We start from the raw sequence: 22,143 nt of genomic DNA, 5'->3' as shown, positions 1-22,143 counted from the left end.
GGGGGGGGGGGCAGTGTCAGACTTTGAAAACCCGGTGACAGAGAATCTGATTCTGAATTTGATTGGACAGTACATGCTTCAATGTGAGCTGTTTTTTTAAACAGTTAAAATTAAATAACAGAGCAAAGGAAGTTAGCTCACTTGTCAATCAGAGGGACGCCAGAAGTACAGCACTTAAACATGTGTGAGAAGATGCACTTAGCATTCCCTGCAATTACTGTCCTTCTCCACCCCTTCACATTCTTTCAGACCATCAAGAGTACTTCTACTGTATGAATGTGAGCTGTTGAAAAAAAAAAAAAAAAACAATGCGTGTGTGGTCAAGAAAAAGAGAGAGCTTCAACGTATACATACCACCACCATGAATGTAAAAATCCTGGAGGTTCCCCAAGTGTGATGTTCTTCTCCCATCGGATCTGAGAGAAAGAAGTGGGATAGAGGAAAAGGGTTGAGGGGAGAAGACAGAGCAGGGAAATGAAAAATTAGACACTGCTGCATGTTTTATGCATAATGTAATCATTTTGCTCAACTGTCCTTCCAGCTTTAGACAGACAGAGCGATGGTCAGACAGAAAAATAGGCTGACGGGCAGTGCAGTGAAGTGCAGTGCGGTGCGAAGTTTGCGGATGAGACACTGTGACTGTCTTGAAGCAGCAGCCCTCTCCACTGCCCTCACAAACCAGCAGAGCTCCTGCCTGTATCTGGACACCGAGATAAGATCCAGTGAGAGATAGCAGACCCGCTGCCTGCTTCACACACTCCTACTGCCGTGACTTGGCACACACACACACACACACACACACACACACACACACACACACACACACACACACACACACACGCACTCAGTGCATACAGTCTGAGTGATGATTCACCAGAGTCTGTGAGGACAGCATGAGAGCAGCAAGATTTCTCTATTTTTCCAAATATATATATATAGAAAAACAGATCCAAGCTTCAGATTTCTATTAAAGGCTCTATTCTATAGATTTCCCCAGTGCAGTTTATAGTGATGTGATGTGCCGTATGTGGGTGTGGGCCTGTTGATTTAATGCTGCTAAAGAGCTGAGCGCTGCACTGTGCAAGAGAGCATAGAGTGGCGAGTCCTCCTGGGGACAGAAGTGTTTTGTGTGTATACTATAAACGTGTGTGTGTATGTGTGTGTGTGTGTGTGTGCGTGTGCATGAGCTTCTCACTGAAGGAGGAACAGAGGCTAATTGAGGCAGGAGAGTCCAGGTGATAGCGCTCTCATTAGATGAGCAGGTGTGTGTGTGTGTGTGTGTGTCTGTGTGTGTGTGTGTTTGTGTGTGTGTGTGTGTGCCTTCAGTCTACCTACGAGGATAGTAATCCCTTATCTATTGAAACATTTGTGCATGTTTTTCTCTGTGAGTGAGTGTATGTGTGTATTTGTGTGAAGACAGAGACTGTGATATACAGATGCTTGGAGAGCTGAACGCACTGCTGCTTAAGGAAACATCTTCACTCCTTTAACAACTCACATGCCGGAATTAAGAAAAATCATCCTCAATCTATAGAATACCTACAAAACAATACAACCCAACAGAAGAAAACAAGACAAATTTAGCTTTGTTATCTATATTTTAGTTTTTAAAAATCTTTACTGAATATATTGACTACACTCCTACCATTAGCCTTGAGAGTGTTCATCAGAAATGTCTGTTGTGTATTGACAAAAAACTCAAATTTGTTTTTTCTAGAGTTTTCAACTTTCAAAAGGAGCTTTAAAAAAGAATATTGCCCAGTACTGTCTGTATTTACCTGCATATTCTTTGTTTATAGTGCATCTTACATGCCTCTTATGTACTTACGAAGGTACTTCTCAATGTTGTTGTGTTTTATTTACTGTCTTTCTTAATGACACATATGGACCTTTGTTATCATGGTAACAGGGTAAAAGAAACAATGCTGGTTATCGTTTTCACGGAGGTCTCCTGTGTGAAAGTTGTCGACCCATCCATCCATCCATCCATCCATCCATCTCCTTTCCTCCTCTCACAATTACTACAGTGCTAGATTACTAAAGGTCGCCTAACAATAAAACCTAACTATATCATAAGCTGCTTGCCCAGGGGCTTGTTTTTTTATGGGAACACTGTCTCATTGTCGTGCACTGAGCACTCTTGTTCACTATTGTGAGAAGAAAGCAGCAGGAGAATGAGGAGGAAACAAGGAGGCACTAAGTAGTGAGGAGGTTTAACAGGAGCATAAAGGGAGGGAAAGGAGAGAAAAAAGGGATGATCAATGTATAAAAGAAAGAAAAAGAGGGGAAAAAAATCAAAGCAAGGAGAGGGTGATCAGGTCTTGTGGACTTTAAGAAGAGCTGGGGAACAGTGAGCGAGCGCTAACACGGTCATTGGATAGAACAAATCTGTCTGTTTGCAACCTTCAAATACTCATGAGAAATCCCTCAACACTTGAAAGCCTACAGCTAGAAGCACATGAAGGGGAAAAGGTGAAAGGTCAAGCTGCAGTGTTTGCTTGGATGTACCCATTACTGTCAGTCTAATCCTAATACACTGACTCTGACCATATAAGACAACCAAAATGAAAACGAAGCTGTGGTTGAAATAAACAAAATCATTAAGCAATATACCGTTGCAGGCGCAGCATTTGAGACAACTGGCGTCAAATTGACTTAGCAGTCTTAGCATGCATGCCTTGTGGACATGGGCTGTTTGTGTGAGTGTCTGTGTGTATGTTGTTTTAATCCCTGTCTATATAGATGTTGTTTTAATTCCTGTTTGAGGCCGTTTAAGTGTGTGTGAATCTATGAATGTGTGTGTGTGTGTGTGTGTGTGTGTGTGTGTGTTTGTGTGTGTGTTTGTGTCTGTGTGTGTGTGTGCGCCTCTGGTTGCCTGCGACCCACAACTTCACCCCTTTCCAGCAGCTCACCAATAACACTCAATTTCTGGGAGAAGATTCACCCACAAGGACTCTGAAATCAGTGAGGCTCTCCGCAGCCCGACCACTTAATCTCCCCGTGCTTTTTAGATGTCCACTCCTGGCTGTTGGCAGGTGGGCCGGCCTCCAGCAGCCGTGCCCACTCGCCCTCCTGCCTGCATACTATAAGCAAAGGCAAACAAATTCTGTCTCATTGCGTGTGATTGACGCATCCGTCCCAGTGAGAGTGGTTTAGGGTAAGTTTGTTTTTTTTTTTTCTATTTTATCTTTAATTTCTTTCCTTCAAAAATCCAAACCCTTTTCAACTCAACTGAAGGAGATATTACTTTTTAAAAGATTAATTGGGGCATAACTCAGCAAAACCTTTTCACAAAACTATTCCTTTACCTGAACATGTAATCAGAACTCCATTGGTTCCTAAGCAAATTAAAAACAAAACTTTTCCACGTCACCAAAACTTGTTGCAAGCACTTAAAGGGGTGAAGATGTTTCCTTAAGCAGCAGTGCGTTCAGCTCTCCCAGCATCTGTATATCACAGTCTCTGTCTTCACACAAATACACACATACACTCACTCACAGAGAAAAACATGCACAAATCTTTCAATAGATAAGGGATTTCTATCCTCGTAGGTAGACTGAAGGCACACACGCACGCGCACAGGCACACACACACACACACACAGACGCACACACACGCACACAGGTGACCAGCTGAACAGCTTGTTAAAATGTCCTGTTAAAGTTAAAGCTTACCACACTCTCACTTCTGGGCGTGTGCATTGTGTGCGTGCGTGTGTGCGTGCGTGCGTGCGTGCGTGCGTGCGTGTGCGCCACACATCTGTGAGCTTGTGCGGGTGCAACCGTATCTTTATGTGACTCTACACCGAGCTCACCTGATGAAATTATGTCAGTATTAAAGTTGAATGATATAGACCTGCCCTTGCTTGCCATTAAAGCCCTCTCTCAGTGTTGGGAAGCGTATTAAGTGGAGCCGAATAAAGCCAGTGGGCAGGAGAGGTGTTGTACAGGAGAAGGCCTGGACACAGGACCATTAGCAGGAAGGATGTCCATTAAGGAAAAGGATGCAACACATTAGAGCCCTTACCTCTTCGACAGTTCAGGGGCCTAATATGAGACTAATAAGTCTAGCAGACCTGGGACAAATGGTTATGTTTGGAATGGTTTCAAATATTAAAGGTACACTCGATTTACCTCACTGATGACTGGCTTCGCTTTCTAAATGTCACCGCTGAAAGTGAGCAGCAGCACATGCTTACAATATGTCAAACTGCTCTGATTATACAGACTTTATGATTACAAATTAGAGATAATAATGAAGGGCAGGTAATTACGTAGCCCTATGGATGCCATGTTTACATTGTCCCAAATTAATAAACAGTAAAAAAGAACATTAGTGTTGTTCAACCACTGTAAAAAAAAAAAAAAATAAAACAGGCCTTAGCTCACTGACATTAATATTTTTATAGTTTCCAAAGTCCAGACCCCAGCTTGTAGGAAGATTAGTCAACAGCTGCTTGAACCCACGACAACCTATAATGTGAGTTCCATTCCTGATCATACAATAGAGAGGGAATCCTTTTCCTTTCAAAGGGAACTGAAAGAACTTCTTACCTCTGACAGGAAGGTCTGTGCTGATTTCTGTGCGCCGACATGGAGCAAATACTCGTACACATATAAAGCTAACCTGGAAAACAGAGACAAGGAGAGAGGGAGAGAGAGGTCAGTGCGGAGGATCACATCTTATACATTCCATTAGCTCCTCAAATCATTTCACTCTGGAAAACACTGCTCATTTCAAAGATTATTTCAAAACAAGCTAATGCTCTTTCTTCATCCCTAAATGTGTCGCACTTGTTTCATTTCATGTGGTCCATCAACTATAGTCCAGCAAATGTTCACAATTGGCAGAAATCATCACTGTGTCATCTGAGATGGAGCTTGGATAAACAAGAGTTTTTACAGTATGGAGATCATATATGCTGCGGAGGAGTTGTAAACGTGTGATGGAAAGCTCTGCAGCTCTGAGCTGGAGAGCCTCGGTGGCACTCAGCCATTTCCCTGTGGTTTTAGGAACTGAGCTGTTGAGGCACAGGGGCTGAAAACAAAATAGTGTAGAAACATGGACAGAGGAGACGAAAAATATCCACAGATGTGGCTGAAGTTGAACTCTCAGATAGTACCACAGTGCTCGCTGGATTCCTGTAATTACACGTGCTGATGCTTATTTATGCATCAGGCATAGGGGTGGAAAAATGGCAATAAATTGTAATTAATTTCTTAAAATGAAAGATTCCTAAACAAACTCACAGAAACACAGTCCTCACATATTATCAGCCTATCAAGCTTTTACGTAACCAACAGACACAGAGCGACATGAGCATCCCATTTGAGTTAAATCCCACATCCTGACAAATACTCACATTTTAGCTCTGAATTGGTCCATAAAACTCAAATATGGTTCAAATACAGGGGTGTTAGAGAGAGCTGTCGGGACCCAACCACAGGCTCAAACAACAACAACAACAACAATAACAACAACAACAGCAACAACAACAACAGCAACAACAGCAACAACAACAGCAACAACAGCAACAACAGCAACAACATAGCTGATACAAGTATCAAAGGGCTGAAAAGTTTGGTGGTGACTAGTGGACTAGGCTCTACCAGCAATCCTTTCACATCATGAGCAGTCATTTAATTTAGTGGAGACAGCAAAAATACTAAATCTGTCTTTAAAGCCGTTACCAAACACAGAGTGTCACAGAAACTGCAGCTGAAAGGAGAACTGTGGCAGGTTTAACAATTTAGTCATGGAGAGAACGAATCATACTTATATATAACTAATAACACTAATCTGACTTGGTTCACTATAACATCGTTTTAAACAAGTCATTCAAATTTTCACTCTGCAGTTTCCCACCAAAAATGTGACCAAGAATAAAAACACACATTGTTGTTTTCACTATGAAGAAAAGTGAAAAAAAATCAGTTTGTGTGACACGTTGATCCGAAGCATAAAATGTTTCTAGTCTTTATGCTAAGCTAAGCTAAGCTATCTGTCTCCCGGCAACAGCTTCAAATGTAACGGACAGATGCGAGAGAGGTTTGAATCTTCTTCTCCGACGCTATGCAAGAAATCTACTGAGCTTATTTCCCAAATGTTGAACTGCTCCTTTAACCACTCCAACCTCGATCCGACTGAACAAAGGCCTGTTTTTCCACTGAAGAGGTAAAAGGACAGACAGATTACAAAAGACTGTAGATGGTTCTGAGTCTGATCAATTAAAATCACACATCTCCATATCAGTGTGATTTTTTTATACTCTCTCTCTCTCTCTCTCTCTCTCTCTCTATCGCTCTCTGTCTCGCTCGCTCTAACAGCTGACTCATCCTCGTTACTTGTCATGGCTGTCTCCTTGTTAACTGTGGTAACCGTCATCCCTGAGAGACAAGAAGGGATCAAGACTACAGAGGCTGGCCCAGACTTCAGAAAAGAGCTACTTAATAACAATAATGTTGTCTTCTGCGTCTACAGCTCAGTGTTTCTACTCCCTTACCAAATGCAGACTAGACAGACCACAGACCACAAGAAGAGGGGAGCCGCTGTGCCCGTGTGTGTACGGTGGTCGACTGCTTTAAAGCTGATCACATGCGTCAAGGCCGGAGCAGACACTGAGTTGTAATGTTTGGGTTGATGCAGGATGATACTGAATTAATCAATAATGAGCCGGGGCGTGAGTCGAACAACCTGAACCTTTATCCTCTCAAAGATATCGCTGACTTTCACTGCAATGTCTGATCAACCAACCGCTAAAAGAAAATTATCTGCTAAATCTGGTCCAAACCAGTTTCAACTAGCATTAGACACTAGATGCTATCGACTCTTGTATTTCTCCCTCTTACATCAGTTACAACTGTATCAACACTCATTTCAGATATTCAGTGTAAACACCCAGTTAAAAAACAATGTGTACGTCTATGTTGTGTGATGACGGGGGGGTGGTCAGGCCAGGTCACAGATTGCTTGTACAGAAAAGGATTAGTAGGAGAAACCACTTGCTGTAAATGTTTAATATTGATCTCAGATGGAGCGGCTGTCTTGGTGTCATCGAGTGAAACTGATTAGTGTTGTGTTTAGGAGCTAGCCTATCACATTCAATTACGTGTTGCTGCCTGAAAATTTGTGTAATGAAATTGCTGTGTGATTTGTTCACTTCAGAGGTTTCTATTTCACTTAGTTTGGTTCCAGATGAAGTCACAGCTTCTTCTTCTTCATCCCCCACCCTCAAAAAAAAGAAATGCAATTCCACACTTTTATATACATCTATATCAGCAGATAACATATGATAAAACTAGTTATTGTGTTTTTCATAAGAAGGCACAGCTGTCCGTTACCTTACATTTGACTGGTATTCAATGTTTTTAGTGACACTGTTAAATGTGAATGAAAAAACAAAAGAAATGTTTTGGTTTTTATTTTTCACCTGAAAAAAAAAAAAAGTTCAAAGTGTTTTTGTTTTTTAGTTCAAAATAGTGATTAATGTCTTTCTCTCGAGACCAAGTTAAGGTGGCCTCTTCCCTGTGGGGCAAAACGCAGGTGAAAAGACATCCACATACTGTATATCTCGCTGGTGCACCTAAAACCTGAATGGCTGTAAGCGCATGGTAATAAATGCAACCAACTCAGGTGAGAGTCCACAGGTCCTCTCTTCTCTGGTCAGGGTTTTGGCAGCTGCATTTAGCTGTATTTTAGTGAGTGAATCAAATTGAACCTGAAAAAATAAATGAGGATGGATATAACACTACTTTAAATGTCAGATTTGTCCCTTTTTTCCCTTGTTTTTGGGGAAATGACTATGTTTTGCACCATCAGCATGAACAGTCCAGGGGTGTTTATGTTTCCCGGGCTTTTGGTAAAATGGGGAGTCCATTGGTTTAAAACGTTGGGGGGGGGGGGCCCCCAAGCCTTTTTTCCCAGTGTGAAAATACCCAGCGGCAGGCGTCAGCTCCTATACACCCTGTTCACACTGTACAGCATCGAACAGAGATTCCCATGAGCACTGCAGCAATGAAATTTTCATGGCAGAGCCTGGTGTGATCTGAGGGGCTCTATGCCCTAGCGATGGGCACCTGCCCTGGCTGCAATGCATTATTTAAAAACACTCATTCAATCCAGGCTTCAGGGGACACCTTTTTATACTCTGTCAGAAGCAGTAAGTGTAACTCAGCTGAGGAGGAGACTTTTTTGCGGGCTCATGGAGCAGAGCCCGAGGAAGGCCAGGTAGATAAAGGAGAGGTGGGGGTGGATGTACTGTACAGGAGAGCTGTGTCAGAGGCAAACTGAAGGTCAGGGCCACAACTTTTCCCTCTGTGCATACTGTAAACCTGAATTCCTTCCCTGTGAACCTTGCACTAGTTACACATGTCACTCAGGAATAAAAGATGAGATGCTTACAAGGCAAAACCACAACCACACACAGTCCACTTCTCGTCTCACATTTCCTCTCCTACACATTTCACTCTCCTTCCTCGGCCGAAAACATCCACAAATGAAATTTAACAATAAAATATTCTGTAGCAACTTACATGACGAGAAACAGGAGATCAGTCTGAGTGGAAGGAAGAACGTTTGACCTTTGCCTTGACCGCTGACTGGATATCATGATATAAAGCTAGTGTGTGAGTTTACATTGCAATAACCACAAAGCCATGTGGTGCATCTGCTGTCTGTTTCTCATGCTCCCTCTCTTAAGCTACAAGATCATTTGCAACGGGTTTCCAGCCTTGCTGGACTGTAGCTGAGGCACACAACACTACAACACCATTTCTGATCTTCTTTCCTTTACTGGCCCTAACCTCATGTGGCCTAACTAGTACTTTGCTCCATGTCCACACATCAAGGAGATCTCTCCCACTGCCTCGTCCCCTGGAAACACACCTGACATTTAGCCCCAGGCTGCCCCGTCCAGCCTTCCCTTTCCTTCCCTCGCCTCCAGAGACAAGGGCCTCTCAGCTGAGTTTAGCCAGCTAAAGCACAGACAGTTAGCAAATTAACTTTCATGTCTTGGTTTCAATAATTCAGCAGTGAGAGCAGGGGCAGGGCGAGGTAAGGTATGCACGGAGGAAGTGATGGAAGAGGATTAAGCAGTGCCCGTTACTGCATCTGCTTTCATACACAATCTAAGTCTTTTGGAAAAGAATAAAGATATATAGCATACATAATTTATAGATCCAGTGGCGTCCTCTATGTAACACGAAGTGTAACTGAATAAAAACACAAAATATTATCTCCTAAATATTAAATATTTATAGACATCTTATAAAAGCAGCACAGATCTGACACTGTGGTGGTGAACAGGTGTGAATGTAGTGATGTATCACTTGAAGGTGAATGAAAGGTTGGATTCCTGTTTGAGACACCTGTGATACTGTGAAGCTGTTTCACTAAAGCTTATTCCCACTGCACACACTGTTTATATTTGCTTGGCTTTGTTATGGCAGTTCCTTTGTCAAAACAAATCAGTGTCTATAAGCGTGTAAACACGCATGGCTTTAGCCATGGGTTAATCCACACACTGTCACACAAACACACACACACACACACACACTTACAGTACTCTGACTCTCCTACCAGCAGCCAGCCTGACTCTGCTCTGTGACGTTACCTATCATCAGACTCACCTGTAAATGTCCTCTAACCTCACAGTTTCATTGTCTGATAACTTGTTCATTTTCAGCAAAGTTTGAAAAGTTTTCACTCACAAATATGTTTTTTAAGTGAAAGAGGCAGAGGAGAGAGCTTCACTGATTTGTGATAAGGGATTATTATTGACATAGCTGACATACTTTTGTTATCACCACAGTCTCCTCCCATAGGCGTTAATGAGGACAACAATGTGAGGTCACTTACCAGGAAAAATTAATCCAAACTTTAAAAAGAATCACTTGTTTTATACATCTAAAAAGACTTAAGGAACACATTATGTCTTTTTACCTGTTGTATGTTCAGACACATACTTTTCTCTGTATTCTAATTAAAGACAAACACTTCTCTTCTGCCAAACTGATTAACAACTTCAAGCACGTAGCCTCAATATTTATACTGTCTCCTTTATTTCAAGTGAGAAAACTAACAAATTTGTGCGGATGCACCCAAAGCAGCTGACGAAAGGCAGCATTAATTGACTGTTGACATATCTGAATGAAAGCACAGTCAGCCAAAGGGTGCCGAGGGTAAATCAAGGGTTTCTTTACTTTTAGAGCAGTGTTTCTGCCTATGTTAGTGCGCAGCTCTTTATGCTTCCCTCAAAAGCCTAAAATGCAGATGGCAGAGCCATCTGTGTAGAATCAAAACCATGCATTCAGACCTGAAGATCCCCATTAAACTGCATGTAAATACGTGGGAGGAGCCAGAGGAGGAGTGGAGGATGTAAAGAACCCCATGTTCAAAACAAACTGATTAACTTTACACTTGAAGTTCTTTCCCCAAACAAATCCAGAAACACTCGAAATCTCACAAAAAATGTCTGTCAACAAACAGAGAGTATTAGAAAACAAACGCAGGGAGCAGAATACTTTAGAAAACTAAGGACGGGCTTTTAAAAATGAGATGTTTGATCACACTATGAAATATTTCTGTGAATGGCACCTTTAATTAAGATGCCGGATTCATCAGTGCACATTTCAAAGGGGTTCCAGTTACTAAATAATAAGGTGACATTAATATTGAAGCTGCTGTGTTACCCCTGATCAAATTAAATTAAATAAAAACTGGGAAACACTGGGAAAAAAAATAGTGTAGAGTAATTAATTTCTCTGGTCACAAGAGCAATAGTTCTTCCTTTATCTTTATCATTATTATTAGCATCTCTTCTTACAAAATGTCTAATCACAATAACGCTTCTCAAGGATGTGCAAAGAAAACACTTCACTCCCCCCCCCATGATTGATACATGTGATCTCAAGACGGCGAGACCAAGCAGCTCAACTCTACTTGTATGGCGAGGCCTTGGCTGTGTGGAGGAATCCACATAAGTGGGAAATGTACGTGTGACTGTTTTATGTTGTATTTCTGAACAAACAGGTTGGATTCAAGACTTGGTTTCAAGGCTTTACATGAAGTAAAAAAACCATACACACACACACACACACACACTATACACAAACGGCCTTGTGCAGTGCTGTAAACAGACTGAAATGCACACTTGAGTAGGTATCTTGGAGCATTTTACTCTACACTATTCAGGTGGCTGCTAAATGAAGTGTTTACTATTAAACATAGGAGGACCTGCTTTACTATAGAGGAGCATTTGCTTTTTCTTTTAAACTTTTAGTGTCTACCGCTGAACACCTGTACACACCAGGTAACATGCATCAAGGCACCAGCTGTAGCGAAACTCACAAGTCCTACCTGAAACAAACGAAGCGTCACTTCCTATGGTGTTATGTAGGAGATCACCTGCAGCACTGACAACTTTGCAGAACATACAGTAAGCTACCGCTGTCAGATCTTTTTATAAATTCACTCTTTCCTTGGAGTTAATAGAGACGGTGTTGTAAAAATAATTATAAAGATACTGTTTCTTTTGGCTTTTCCAAGACTTCCAGACTGAGGTTAATACCCAGTTTCCCTGAAAAGCCTCAGCAGCTGGCCGTCACTCAAAACGACACCAGACTGCTAACAAAACCAAGTGCGGTGTTAAAAAATACATTCTGCGGGCCCTCTCTTTTTGAAATACTGTTTGTGTACTGTACGTCCTGTATGTGAAATACTTTAAGATTTAATGAGACAACACTGTCAAATAATACTCACAGCAGCAGAAGTCCTGCCAGGGACTACAGAAGAAGGCGGTTCATAAAAATTAAAATAGATTCATCAATAAATATTTCCTTTTGCAACTTCGTCCTTGTTGCACCAAATGGCCCAGTGCAATTTACATGTGGTGCCAACACCCTTGTATTGTCTGACTGTTTTCAACTGTACAGGGAAAACACTGCCAAGGACAAGTTACATTTTTCTCTAGTTTGTACTCTTCCTTCAACAAGTTGTACGTATCAAATCGAACTGCATTATAGTGCGACTTAGTCTAAATCAAAAGAATAATAAGCTCAAACTGTCATTACTGGAGTAAGTGCATATTGTGGAGCGCACGAAGAATAATCGCTAAATATTTGATTAGAGCTGATGTTCAGTGATGTAAATATTTTTAATTTTCTCTTGTATTTTGAACCAGAACTGATTCCAACCTTACTTTCAGGAGAGAGATAGAAAAGTTGTATTATCAACTTATAGTTTATTCAATTAAGTAAGTATATGATTTGATTATCAATCCTCTAAGCAAGAGCTGCAGCTGTAATAACCGAGTCTGCTTTAATCCGATACAAGTCCATCCGGGGTGCCCTCTTTTCAATATCTGAATATGTAAAGAGCCAAATGAATATGTAAATATGAATATGAGCTAATTCAGTGATGCATTGAGGCAGCTGTTGTGAACTCCACGTTTACAAGGAAACATGTGTTGGCCCTGCGGGGCAGGTTAGGGTGACAAGACAGGTGAGGGGAGAGGGCACGCGTGGCCCATTATGTCTGGACAATGACTATAGGCCTGTGACACACACAGATACAGACACACAGACTGATCTAAATATAGCCTATACACAGGTTTAAATAACATATTTACTGTGGCGCTTCTGATAAATGAGGGGTGGGAATAAATGCAAACAACACTTAAAAGAAACAAATTCAAGAATCTTGTTATTCACAAGCAGCCTCACCACAGAAGCATTCATCATTTCCAGTTCTCAAAAGACTTGCATTTCGTATGAGTTAATTTATTAATCCTCCTCCTACACCATCATTTGAAATACATGCTGCCTCTGCACTGATTTCACTACCAATAACACATGGAGCATAATCCACACTCCCTGAACAAGCAAGTGCAACTAAAAACTGTCCAAAAACACAGCATTTAAATAAGCCATTGATTTCAATGTATTGTACACAGAGTGACGAAGCTAAGGCACACGAACAGGTGTAAAAGCAGCCTGGCGTCTGCTCATGGTTCATATGCAATATTAAAGCATCCTATGCTGGTTCAAAGGTCACTCTGCCTGCTGTTCATAAAACCACATGGGACTGTTTTCATTTAGGATTCACTCATCAACGCAGACACAAACACACAGAGAGCTGCTCAATTTTCCAATAAACTGATGTGAATTCAGAGTGAAATTAAACACTCTTAGCACCAGACATGTACAAAGTCGTATTCGAGGAAGCTTACACTAAGCACATGAGCAAGCCACATCTCTAGAAAGCTTAATCAATTGAATGTGACGCGGCAATGCATCAAAAAATACAAGAGAGTCTCCAAAGAAATTTTGTTTCTATTACAGATGTATGAGGTGCTGTGTAACAGCACAGCCTCCCAGGACTTGACAGTGTTTTTAGATTACAATTGTATCTCAGCAGGGATTCCTCCTCACTCCTCTAACCTCAGACTGTTTCATGCTTAAAAATAGCTAATGATGATAAAAGACTACTGATCTGAAGTGCTGGGATGCAAAGGGGGTCCAACTCTTTGAATGGTCCCACACAGAAATATTCTGGATAGCAAAGGAAGAGCAGGCATGAGAAGCAGTGCAGCTTCCAGTATATAAGGGACAGTGACATTTAAAAGTTACATTGGCTTTCTACGTTTAATTAAAAAGCGACAGTGCATGAACCGACAAGCGTTGTTTATACGTAAATAAACAACATTAAACGCCAACACAATGTTTAGCAAACAATGCATTTAGCTGCATCGTATTTAAAAGCACACCTCAGTGGGTTTTTTTTTTTTTTTTGTTGCAACATTTCCAGACACAAAAACCATAATAATTACATGCGACTCTACATTCAGCAACCGGTCTAACGATAAAAGTCTCCTTTAGTCATGATTACAGCTCAATGTCCGTGGCAGCATGACTCTCCTTCGTGTGAGTGGATGCTAAAAAGTTTACCACCGCTGCATGACTGCCGAATGGGACAAAACTTTTCCCTTCATCGCTAGGTTTGACTGCGCCCGGCAAAGCGCCTCAAAAACATGAGCAACAAAGCTGAACGTTTCTATGTCTACAACCACAAGATAATTCAACCATCCAGCAGCTTCACGTCCTAAAATGTACACGAGACCACCGAGCAGCCTGCCCGCACAGGGACGAGCACCCCGCAGAAACATGTTTCACCCGAAATGAAACGAAAATGCGCTTCTCCTACTTTAGATGCAGCAGCAGAAACGTGCAGTTTACTACAGAGGATCACACAATAAAAAAAATACATTGTTGCTCTCCAAACCGTTGCGACTTACAAAAGAGGTGTGTGCGCTTTGCACACGTACACGATATTAGTAAATATCCTGTGCAAAAAGCAAAAGTGCAAACAAGAGGTAAAATTTAAAAAAAATAAATAAAAAAGTTTAAGAGACGCACCTCTAAGGTGGTCGGAGGGGAGGGGGAAACCGCACGGAGGAGCGCACTTTAGTACAGTACACTCCTTTTAAATTACAGTACCTAGTTTAGAAAGTTGACTCCCCTCCTCTGCCCCCCTCGCCTGCATGATAAGCAGGTAAACTCTCACATATAGCGCGGAATTCACTTACTTTTCTCTCGCTTGGCTATCGGAAGGGACGACAGCTCCTTTACCTTTGGCGTACATGCTGGATTCTGTTTTAAGACTTTTGCCCCACTCAACACCTGTCAAAGAAAGCAGCCAGGAAAACGCTCCATCTCCATAGCTACCCCTTTAGTGTTTTTCCTCCCCCCCTCCCCTTCCTTTTTTTTTTTTTTTTACATCTCCAACATTGGCCACAAATCAGGCACAGTTTCTATTGGGGGGACTTGAAACCGTCCTCTGTTGGACTTTTTTTTTTCCCTCCTCAGCCGCTGTTCCGCAGGCCTGCTCCTCCTCCCTCCGCTGTGCAAAAGGAGGGGGCTCCTTAAAGGGAAACACACACTTCTTGTTTACTGACCTCAGAAACATGAGGAGAGAAAGGGGGAAGACGGGGAAAGGCATGCCGGTTGCAGGCTCTGTTCTTCGGGTCAGCTTCTTTTGGGAGTCTCGTAATAGTTGTTATGTGTTTTGTTTTTTTTCATTCCAAGAGTTTGACTCCAGTTTGATTTTCACTCACACTAAGGAGGACGCCACTGTCATTTTGAATATACTACATACTGTTACCAATGGGAGGAATTACTGTGTCCACATTGTGATGTGTTCTTGACATAACAAGTGGGTTTTTTTGTTAACAAAATAACTACTGCATCTTATGAGCTCAGGAAAAGTCTTATATGTTGCTGTTTCAGTGAACAAATTATTATTTCTTAGTATAGCATCGCCAGAGAAAATACTTCAGTGATTGGTGGTGTCAAAAAAGGATACATCTGAAGGGGATTTCAGACTGAATATAAAGAAAATTTTGGCCATCTGTTGTTATTCAAGGGAATTTTAAGCCCAGTATCCTAGGACTTACATTACATTGCATCCAAGAGGGGCATCTGATCACGTGGCTGGTGGTCATAAACTTTCCACCCCCATGAGGGGAAGGATACGGGTGAGAAATGGAGAGTAATGAAGAAGGAAGAGACACCTTCCCGGGATGGGATATAAACTACTCATTAGAAAATGCTGTGTATTCATCCTCACCTGCCCCATTTCCTCACCTCTAGTATTCATAGAGGTCATCAAGGAATAAAAGTATTTTTATTTATTTATTTTTATTTGTAAATGGAGCCGAATGTCTCAAATGTTGGTGTAATTTAGAGTAAAATTGTGTTATGTTTGGGATGTAATGTTAACGTGTAAAATGGAGCATAAACTACACAGCGTTTTGGTGGTGTTTGAGTGTGAGTGAGAAAACAGTTCAATAAATTTGGTTCAAAGCAATGAAAGGTGATCCACAGTTGAATCCACACTGAATGCTGTTGTGCTGACTGTGAAGCGTTTGGAAAAATGAACTCAGTGTTAAGAAGTGTGTGTTAGCAACTGTGAAAACTATAATATTGGACCAGTCCAAAACTTTACGATTTACGTCCAGTGGCAACATTGGGAGCCAATGCATGAAGCATGTTTACTTAAGTTTACCTTTGTTCATTTTCTAGAACCACAGTTTTTGTCCCTCACGTGAAATACAGTGTACAGTCGTTGCCATTCACAGATATTGTTGTAAGAATTTTTTTTTGAATTTCCAATATCAGTGTTCCTGTCTAAGGGTAGGTGTCTGCACCCCAGATACAGTCGGACAGATGTTCCGACTGTATAGATGTTAAAATAGCAAGCAACCAATACGAACCATCTGTATGAGTGCAAAGTTTTCCTGTGCTGTGTTTGTACCACAGCTTAGCCTCACACACAGACAGCACACACATTTTAAATTAATTAGGCCTCAACTCACCTCAGTCTGAACACACCTCTCAGGTCAGTCTAACTACCGTTTTAAATAAAGCACACATTAAACAGTTTGTAGCCATAGCAACAACTGCTCATTGTTCATTGATTTATTGTCATTATGAGAAATACTGATTATTTATTTACTAATTTCCCTTTTTGTCCGTGGTAATGGTATCATAAACCTTGCAATAATATCCTCTAAGGTGTGCTGATATAGAAACTAACAGACTCAATGGAGTAAAACCACTCGGCCTCATACTGTAGGATGCTTTACATTGTGGAGAGCTGCATGTGGTGCTTTCTATGGCACCATTAGCCTCATCCATTATTTTTGTAGATCGGGACAGCTTGTTGTGTAATATAACTTCTTAGTTTACTTTCTCATAACACCGCATTTCATTCAGTATCATATTAAAATTATCTTGGTGACAATTTTTTTCCTGGACAGTGTTTTCCAACACAGGCGCATTCTGTGTTGGACCCTTTCACACCAAACCTGATGACCCATGATATCCCTGCATCGAGATCCTTCCACAGGTCATATGGGAATGTAACAAGGGTCAGGGAGAGCGTCACATTGTTTTCTACTCACTGGTCCCGTCAAACCTCTTCATCAGACAACCCACACGTGGCTCAGACCCTGAACTTGATGGAGGTCGTCTATACAGGTCATGGGACACAGGAAAACACCTTTTCACCAACTCTTGACCCATGCTTAATGTTAAAGGGGCAGACACGTTGAACTGCTTGAGAAATGTTTATGATATTCATCACTGGTGCAAGTACTGTCAAACTGGTATGAGGAATAGCCCTTTAAATAAAGCTGGTTTTCTGGAAACCTTATTGATTTTTATTTATACTGTACGGTGTTTGTGTGATGATAATGAGGTCATAGTTGATGCACCGTTTTATTCATCATTATTTAATTCAAACTGAGAACTAGTCATTGTTGCATTCTGGTCAAAGTACAACCTATTACACAAACAGCTCTGAGGTTTACTTTATTGAATCAGCCAAAGGACACATGACCTTTGGTTATTCTGATGATTAAACAGTCAGAAATGAACAGGTTGGATGTGGAACCAGGAGCGATGAGTTAATCAAGGGCGTTCTTGGTTATCGCAGCGGAGGACTAAGCAGCGGTCTCCAGTGCCAACTTATACTCTCTGTTCTGCTCAGAGAGCGATCGCCCTACAGTTGGAGCACAGCTCTTACTGTACATTTTACATCTCACACACAGGCACAGTCCTTATGAGATCTTCAGCTGATTTCTTGTTAGCTAAATGGGAATTGCTTATCATTAGTCATTCCAACACTGAAACACCAGGGACCCGAGGGTAACCCACTTTCCCTGACACTCTTACACCTCCGACTCCAATTACAAAACAGCTGTAGGGAGGTGGCACACTGGTCGTTCCATATCATCGAATGTGACCAGCTCGTATAATAGCATCTATGATTAGCTGCTAGATCCTTAAAGTAAGACACATTTATGGTTTTTGTCAGCTAGGCCTGAAGGCAGGATGTGCTTGTGATCTTTAACTTTTAATATCCTATGGCATACTGACTTATCAGGTGAGTTTACTGCTCACAGAGATCAGTGTAAGATACTGCGCAGGCTGCTAGTGCAAGGACAAGGCAGAAACCAGATCTGAAAGATACATGTACACTCCCTTGAATTACCTCAGTTTGTTGTTATTTGTTTTAATTTTGACAATGTGTCGATCAATGGGGGGAAAAAAACTCGATTAATCAAAATGTAATTAACAGCATTACAATAAAACATCATAAAAGTGGTCTCACGCAGTCTTTTGGACCCCACTGGGAATTTGGTATCACTTCAACATTTTGACTACGCTTTGATGCTTTTCTGGCAAATAACTTGAAAAAGACCAAGTGTGTTCAAATAAAGGATTTGAAAATACTGCAACAGTGAAGCTAACCCACAAACAGACACTTGTTCAGATTGGCACCACGCCTTAGGTTTCAGGTGAAAGGTAAAAACTGTTAATCCAAAGGTTAAGTAATAAAAGTGTTATATATGATGACTGTAAGACAATCTAATTTCAACTAATACACCTTGTAGAAGGATATCTTTCACTGATATTTATACACTGGGTCGGGTTAACAAAGGAATTAATGTGAGTGATATGAAACAACAAACCACGATTACGTATTATTATTTGGACAACCCGTAGCAATTTTGGGAGCAACCTTGAGCGAAAGTAGAGCAGTTTATTCCTGCTTCTCTCTGTCTTTTTCTCTTTTGGGCGGCCTTTCGTTCACTCAGATAAAACAATGTAGTTGCAAAGCCAGGGACCACCAAGCAATCTCTGGCCACATTGGCTTTCTTTACCCTGAAATGTGTGTTAAACTCTTGTTGCCCTGCTCCAGTCTGCAGAGTGCACTCCTTCCTGTCATGTTATGCAACAACTCCAGCAGCGAAGGTCCACATTAGACGTGCAGGCATCCAGTACCCCGTTTAGGTCTCTGCTCCACCCCGACATCGGCCTGCACGGGAAGGAAAAACACAATAAGTTGCAGTCCAGACCGGCAGAGGAATTCCCCCAGCCCCTGCCTTTGTGAGGCCAAATTATAATTAATCACAGGTTGAATAATTCAGCTCCGAACGAATGGACGCCTTTCCCAGCCTATTTCTCTGCACCTGCCTCAGGAGGCGTCCCCAGAGCCTGCATGTGTGCATGTGTAGGTAATGTTTGCATGTGTGCGTGTGCGTGGTGGAGGAGCTTCCCCAGGGCCAGTAAAAAAAGAGCAACACAAAACCCAAAAACAACCAGAAACAAGGCAGCAGTGAAACCTCCGCCCTGCGATCCCTATGAGTCAGCCTTGACTCGCATTGGCCCCTTGATCCGCCTCTTCTCCTCTCCTTCACTCTCAGTCCATCGTTCCTCCATTCCTCTTTGACACAACTGACTTATAGAAGAGAATTGGCACTTTTACATACGTTACAGTCAACAGGATTCCTTATGTCCCTGATTGGGTCAACAGGTTAGAGGAAGGTCATATGTGTCCATGTGACAGATTGAATTGGAGACAATGGGGGTGGGGAGGGGGGTGGGGGCATACTTGTGTGGCAAAATCATTGATGTTAATCCTGTCTTTCATGTAAGTGTGATATTTACACAGGAAACTGGAGATCAATAAATCAATCAATAAATCATTCAGCCATTGTTAATCTGAAACATATATTCAACTCTTGGCTGTCAGTCCAACACCCAATAGAAACCAGGGTCTCAAATTCACGCCTCCACAAACAAACTGGTTTGTTGCTAGGTTTCGTCATCTTAAGGTATTTACATTTTAACTGCAAAAACTACATATCTCAGCAAACACCACAGAAAATACTGGGAATGTAGGGAATTGTGTACAACAGTAAACAATTATATCCCTCTGCACAGCATTGCCTGGATAAACATCTACTGCAGCTGAAAGATTTTTGAAGCTGTAAGCCCCTGCTTACATAACTCCAAGCACTGTTATCCCAAATATGAACCTGTCTGTCTGTTATTATGTCTGTCTATCTGCTGTGCTGTCTGTCTGCTTGCCTACCTACCAGCTGTTACGTCTGTCCGCCTGCCTTCCTGTCTGTTTGTCTGTTTTCATTTGCGTCATTCCACTTGGTCACCAGGTTCGTCTGTGCCATTCCCAAACGCACGGCACCCTCCCCACACCCCCTTTCCTCCGCTTCGTACATCTGACACCCAGCGGCTATTGTGGGCCTCTGCTGTGATGAAGAAAGACTCTGTGCTCTTCAGCGCTCCCATAATTAGAGACAAAGCAAGAAGCAAAGCTTTGGCACTCGCTGATTTTGTGCCCCTCCTCTGCAGATACAGGTTGCAGACACACATGAAAGAAATAATAATAAAATCCATCTCCTATATCTCTCTAGGCCGCCTCGTAAAAATGTTCAAAGTCATTGCAAACTTTAAAAACACTGTTCAACATATTGCACTTTACAGCACAAAAGCCTTAATGGCCTAAATGGATCTGTGTTACATTTTCCCATTTTTCTTTTTAACTTGTATACACCATTACTTGAGACTTTTACCAGCAGCTAAAGCCAACCAACCATTAATTGAACCTTCAACCTAGAAGAGATGAGATAGATGGATAGATAGATAGATGGATAGATAGATAGATAGATAGATAGATAGATAGATAGATAGATAGATAGATAGATAGATAGATAGATAGATAGATAGATAGATAGATAGATAGAAAAAACCCCACTGTTGTTGTTTCAGGTACCAGTGAGATGATCCAGGAACAGTTATTTTGAGGAACAGATCTATTTGATTGAAACCTTGTCGTATACAATAACAGTACACAGCGGTTAATTACAATCATTGTATACTCTGTTGCAACAATCGCAACACAAAGTAATACTATGTAATATAATAATAATAGGAATGAGTGCTTGCATGTATTTGATTGGTCACTGTAGCACCTTGCCGTTTGATACAGCATTACACTGCATTTAAAGTTTAGTGAAAGTATGTCTGCGTTTGTGTGAGAACCAGAGGCCTGTACTACAAAGCAAGGTATCAACTCAGTAAGTCAGCCCAGGTTTTCCCAACCGCTGTTGTAACCCTGAAAACCCAGGGTTAAACCTGAAGTTGCCTCACTGACCCCAAGTCTTAGTATAGGCCTCAAGTGGTTATTGGAGAGACCTCTGCCCGCAGCGAAACACCTGATAAACAGGAAAACAGCTAAATATTTTCTTATTTCTTTTCTTCTTTTTCTCTTTTGTTTTCTTTTGCTAAATAGCAAAACTGCATATCACAGCAGCAACATGTTCTCTTTTACACATTGTTCTGTTTCTTTTGCCAGATAATGAACCAAGTATGAAATAGTTGTTTAATCGCGGCTCATAAACACAACATGTTAACCAGCACAGTCAGTCCCATGCTGCTGCGCTGCAGGGATACAATCTTTATTTTGTAATTCTATATTTATATTGACAAAGTCACTTGTGACAAAATTATGTGTTGGCACCCCTTCACTGTCAATACAGTGACCTCTTTGAAATGTACCAATGTGCTGCGTTTAATCATAAGTAGCTGCTAACACCTGTATGATCACGGCCATAAGGCTCTGCATACACTGTGCAAATTTGCGATGCTAACAGAGGTTGAGAGAGAAACATGGTAAAATCTTAGAGCTTTGATTTAGAGCTTTGAAGACAAAAGACGTGGTCTTCATCAAAACTGTGACAATGTCAGAAATTTATGCCAAATTCTCACAATGTGACAACAAACATCTACAAACCAAGACGTGACGTCACCATGACATGATGTGATGCAGAGCGTACCGTGGCCAAAGTGGCAAAAAAAAAAACAAGAGCGTGGCAGTCACTGCTTGCATTCGTCACACAATCTGACATGGCTCAAAATTGACACTCTGATGCACAGAGTGTGGAGGCCTTGACATACAGTACATTAAAGTCCTAATCACACTCCGGGATGGATATGGACAGCTGCTGACATGCAGCAGACCCTCACGTGCATTTATATAAACTGCAATTGTGGGTGTGCAAGACATGTTCTACACATGTGGAGCATGCTTATTATGGTCAGACTCTCACAGACTTGGGCAAATGACAAAATTTACCTCTCGCACACCCTTGTGCCCATGCCAACACGCAAACCATGAACTGGCCATTGAAAACTCATAACAGTGAATTTGTCTTTAGCTTATCGGCCAAACTTCAACATGCTCTGGTGAGGTGCAGAGAACGGTATGTGTTGCATTTATAAC

At 41.6% G+C, this 22,143-nt stretch overlaps 1 protein-coding gene across 2 annotated transcripts in view; it reads right to left on the bottom strand.

Annotated features, from left to right (window-relative positions):
- ssbp4 (single stranded DNA binding protein 4) overlaps window positions 1–14,741 on the bottom strand; it is an 83,036-nt gene extending 68,295 nt beyond the window's left edge. Inside the window, exons 1-3 of one of the 2 annotated variants that reach the window (XM_023408105.2) lie at window positions 14,582–14,741; window positions 4,554–4,626; window positions 355–416 (exon numbers count right to left, since the gene is read on the bottom strand). In XM_023408105.2, the coding sequence (XP_023263873.1) occupies window positions 355–416; window positions 4,554–4,626; window positions 14,582–14,637 (191 nt within the window). In that variant the 5' untranslated portion in view covers window positions 14,638–14,741. The remainder of the gene's footprint in view (window positions 1–354; window positions 417–4,553; window positions 4,627–14,581) is intronic. The other variant, XM_023408106.2, reaches the window with a different exon arrangement.
- Between the last annotated feature and the right edge of the window lie 7,402 nt (window positions 14,742–22,143).

This window comes from Seriola lalandi, unplaced genomic scaffold, assembly GCF_002814215.2.
Source record: "Seriola lalandi dorsalis isolate HSWRI2012SDOR001 ecotype SW California unplaced genomic scaffold, Sedor1 jcf7180002054353, whole genome shotgun sequence".
Classification (NCBI taxonomy): Eukaryota; Metazoa; Chordata; class Actinopteri; order Carangiformes; family Carangidae; genus Seriola; species Seriola lalandi.
This window is presented reverse-complemented; position numbering and strand designations above follow the sequence as displayed.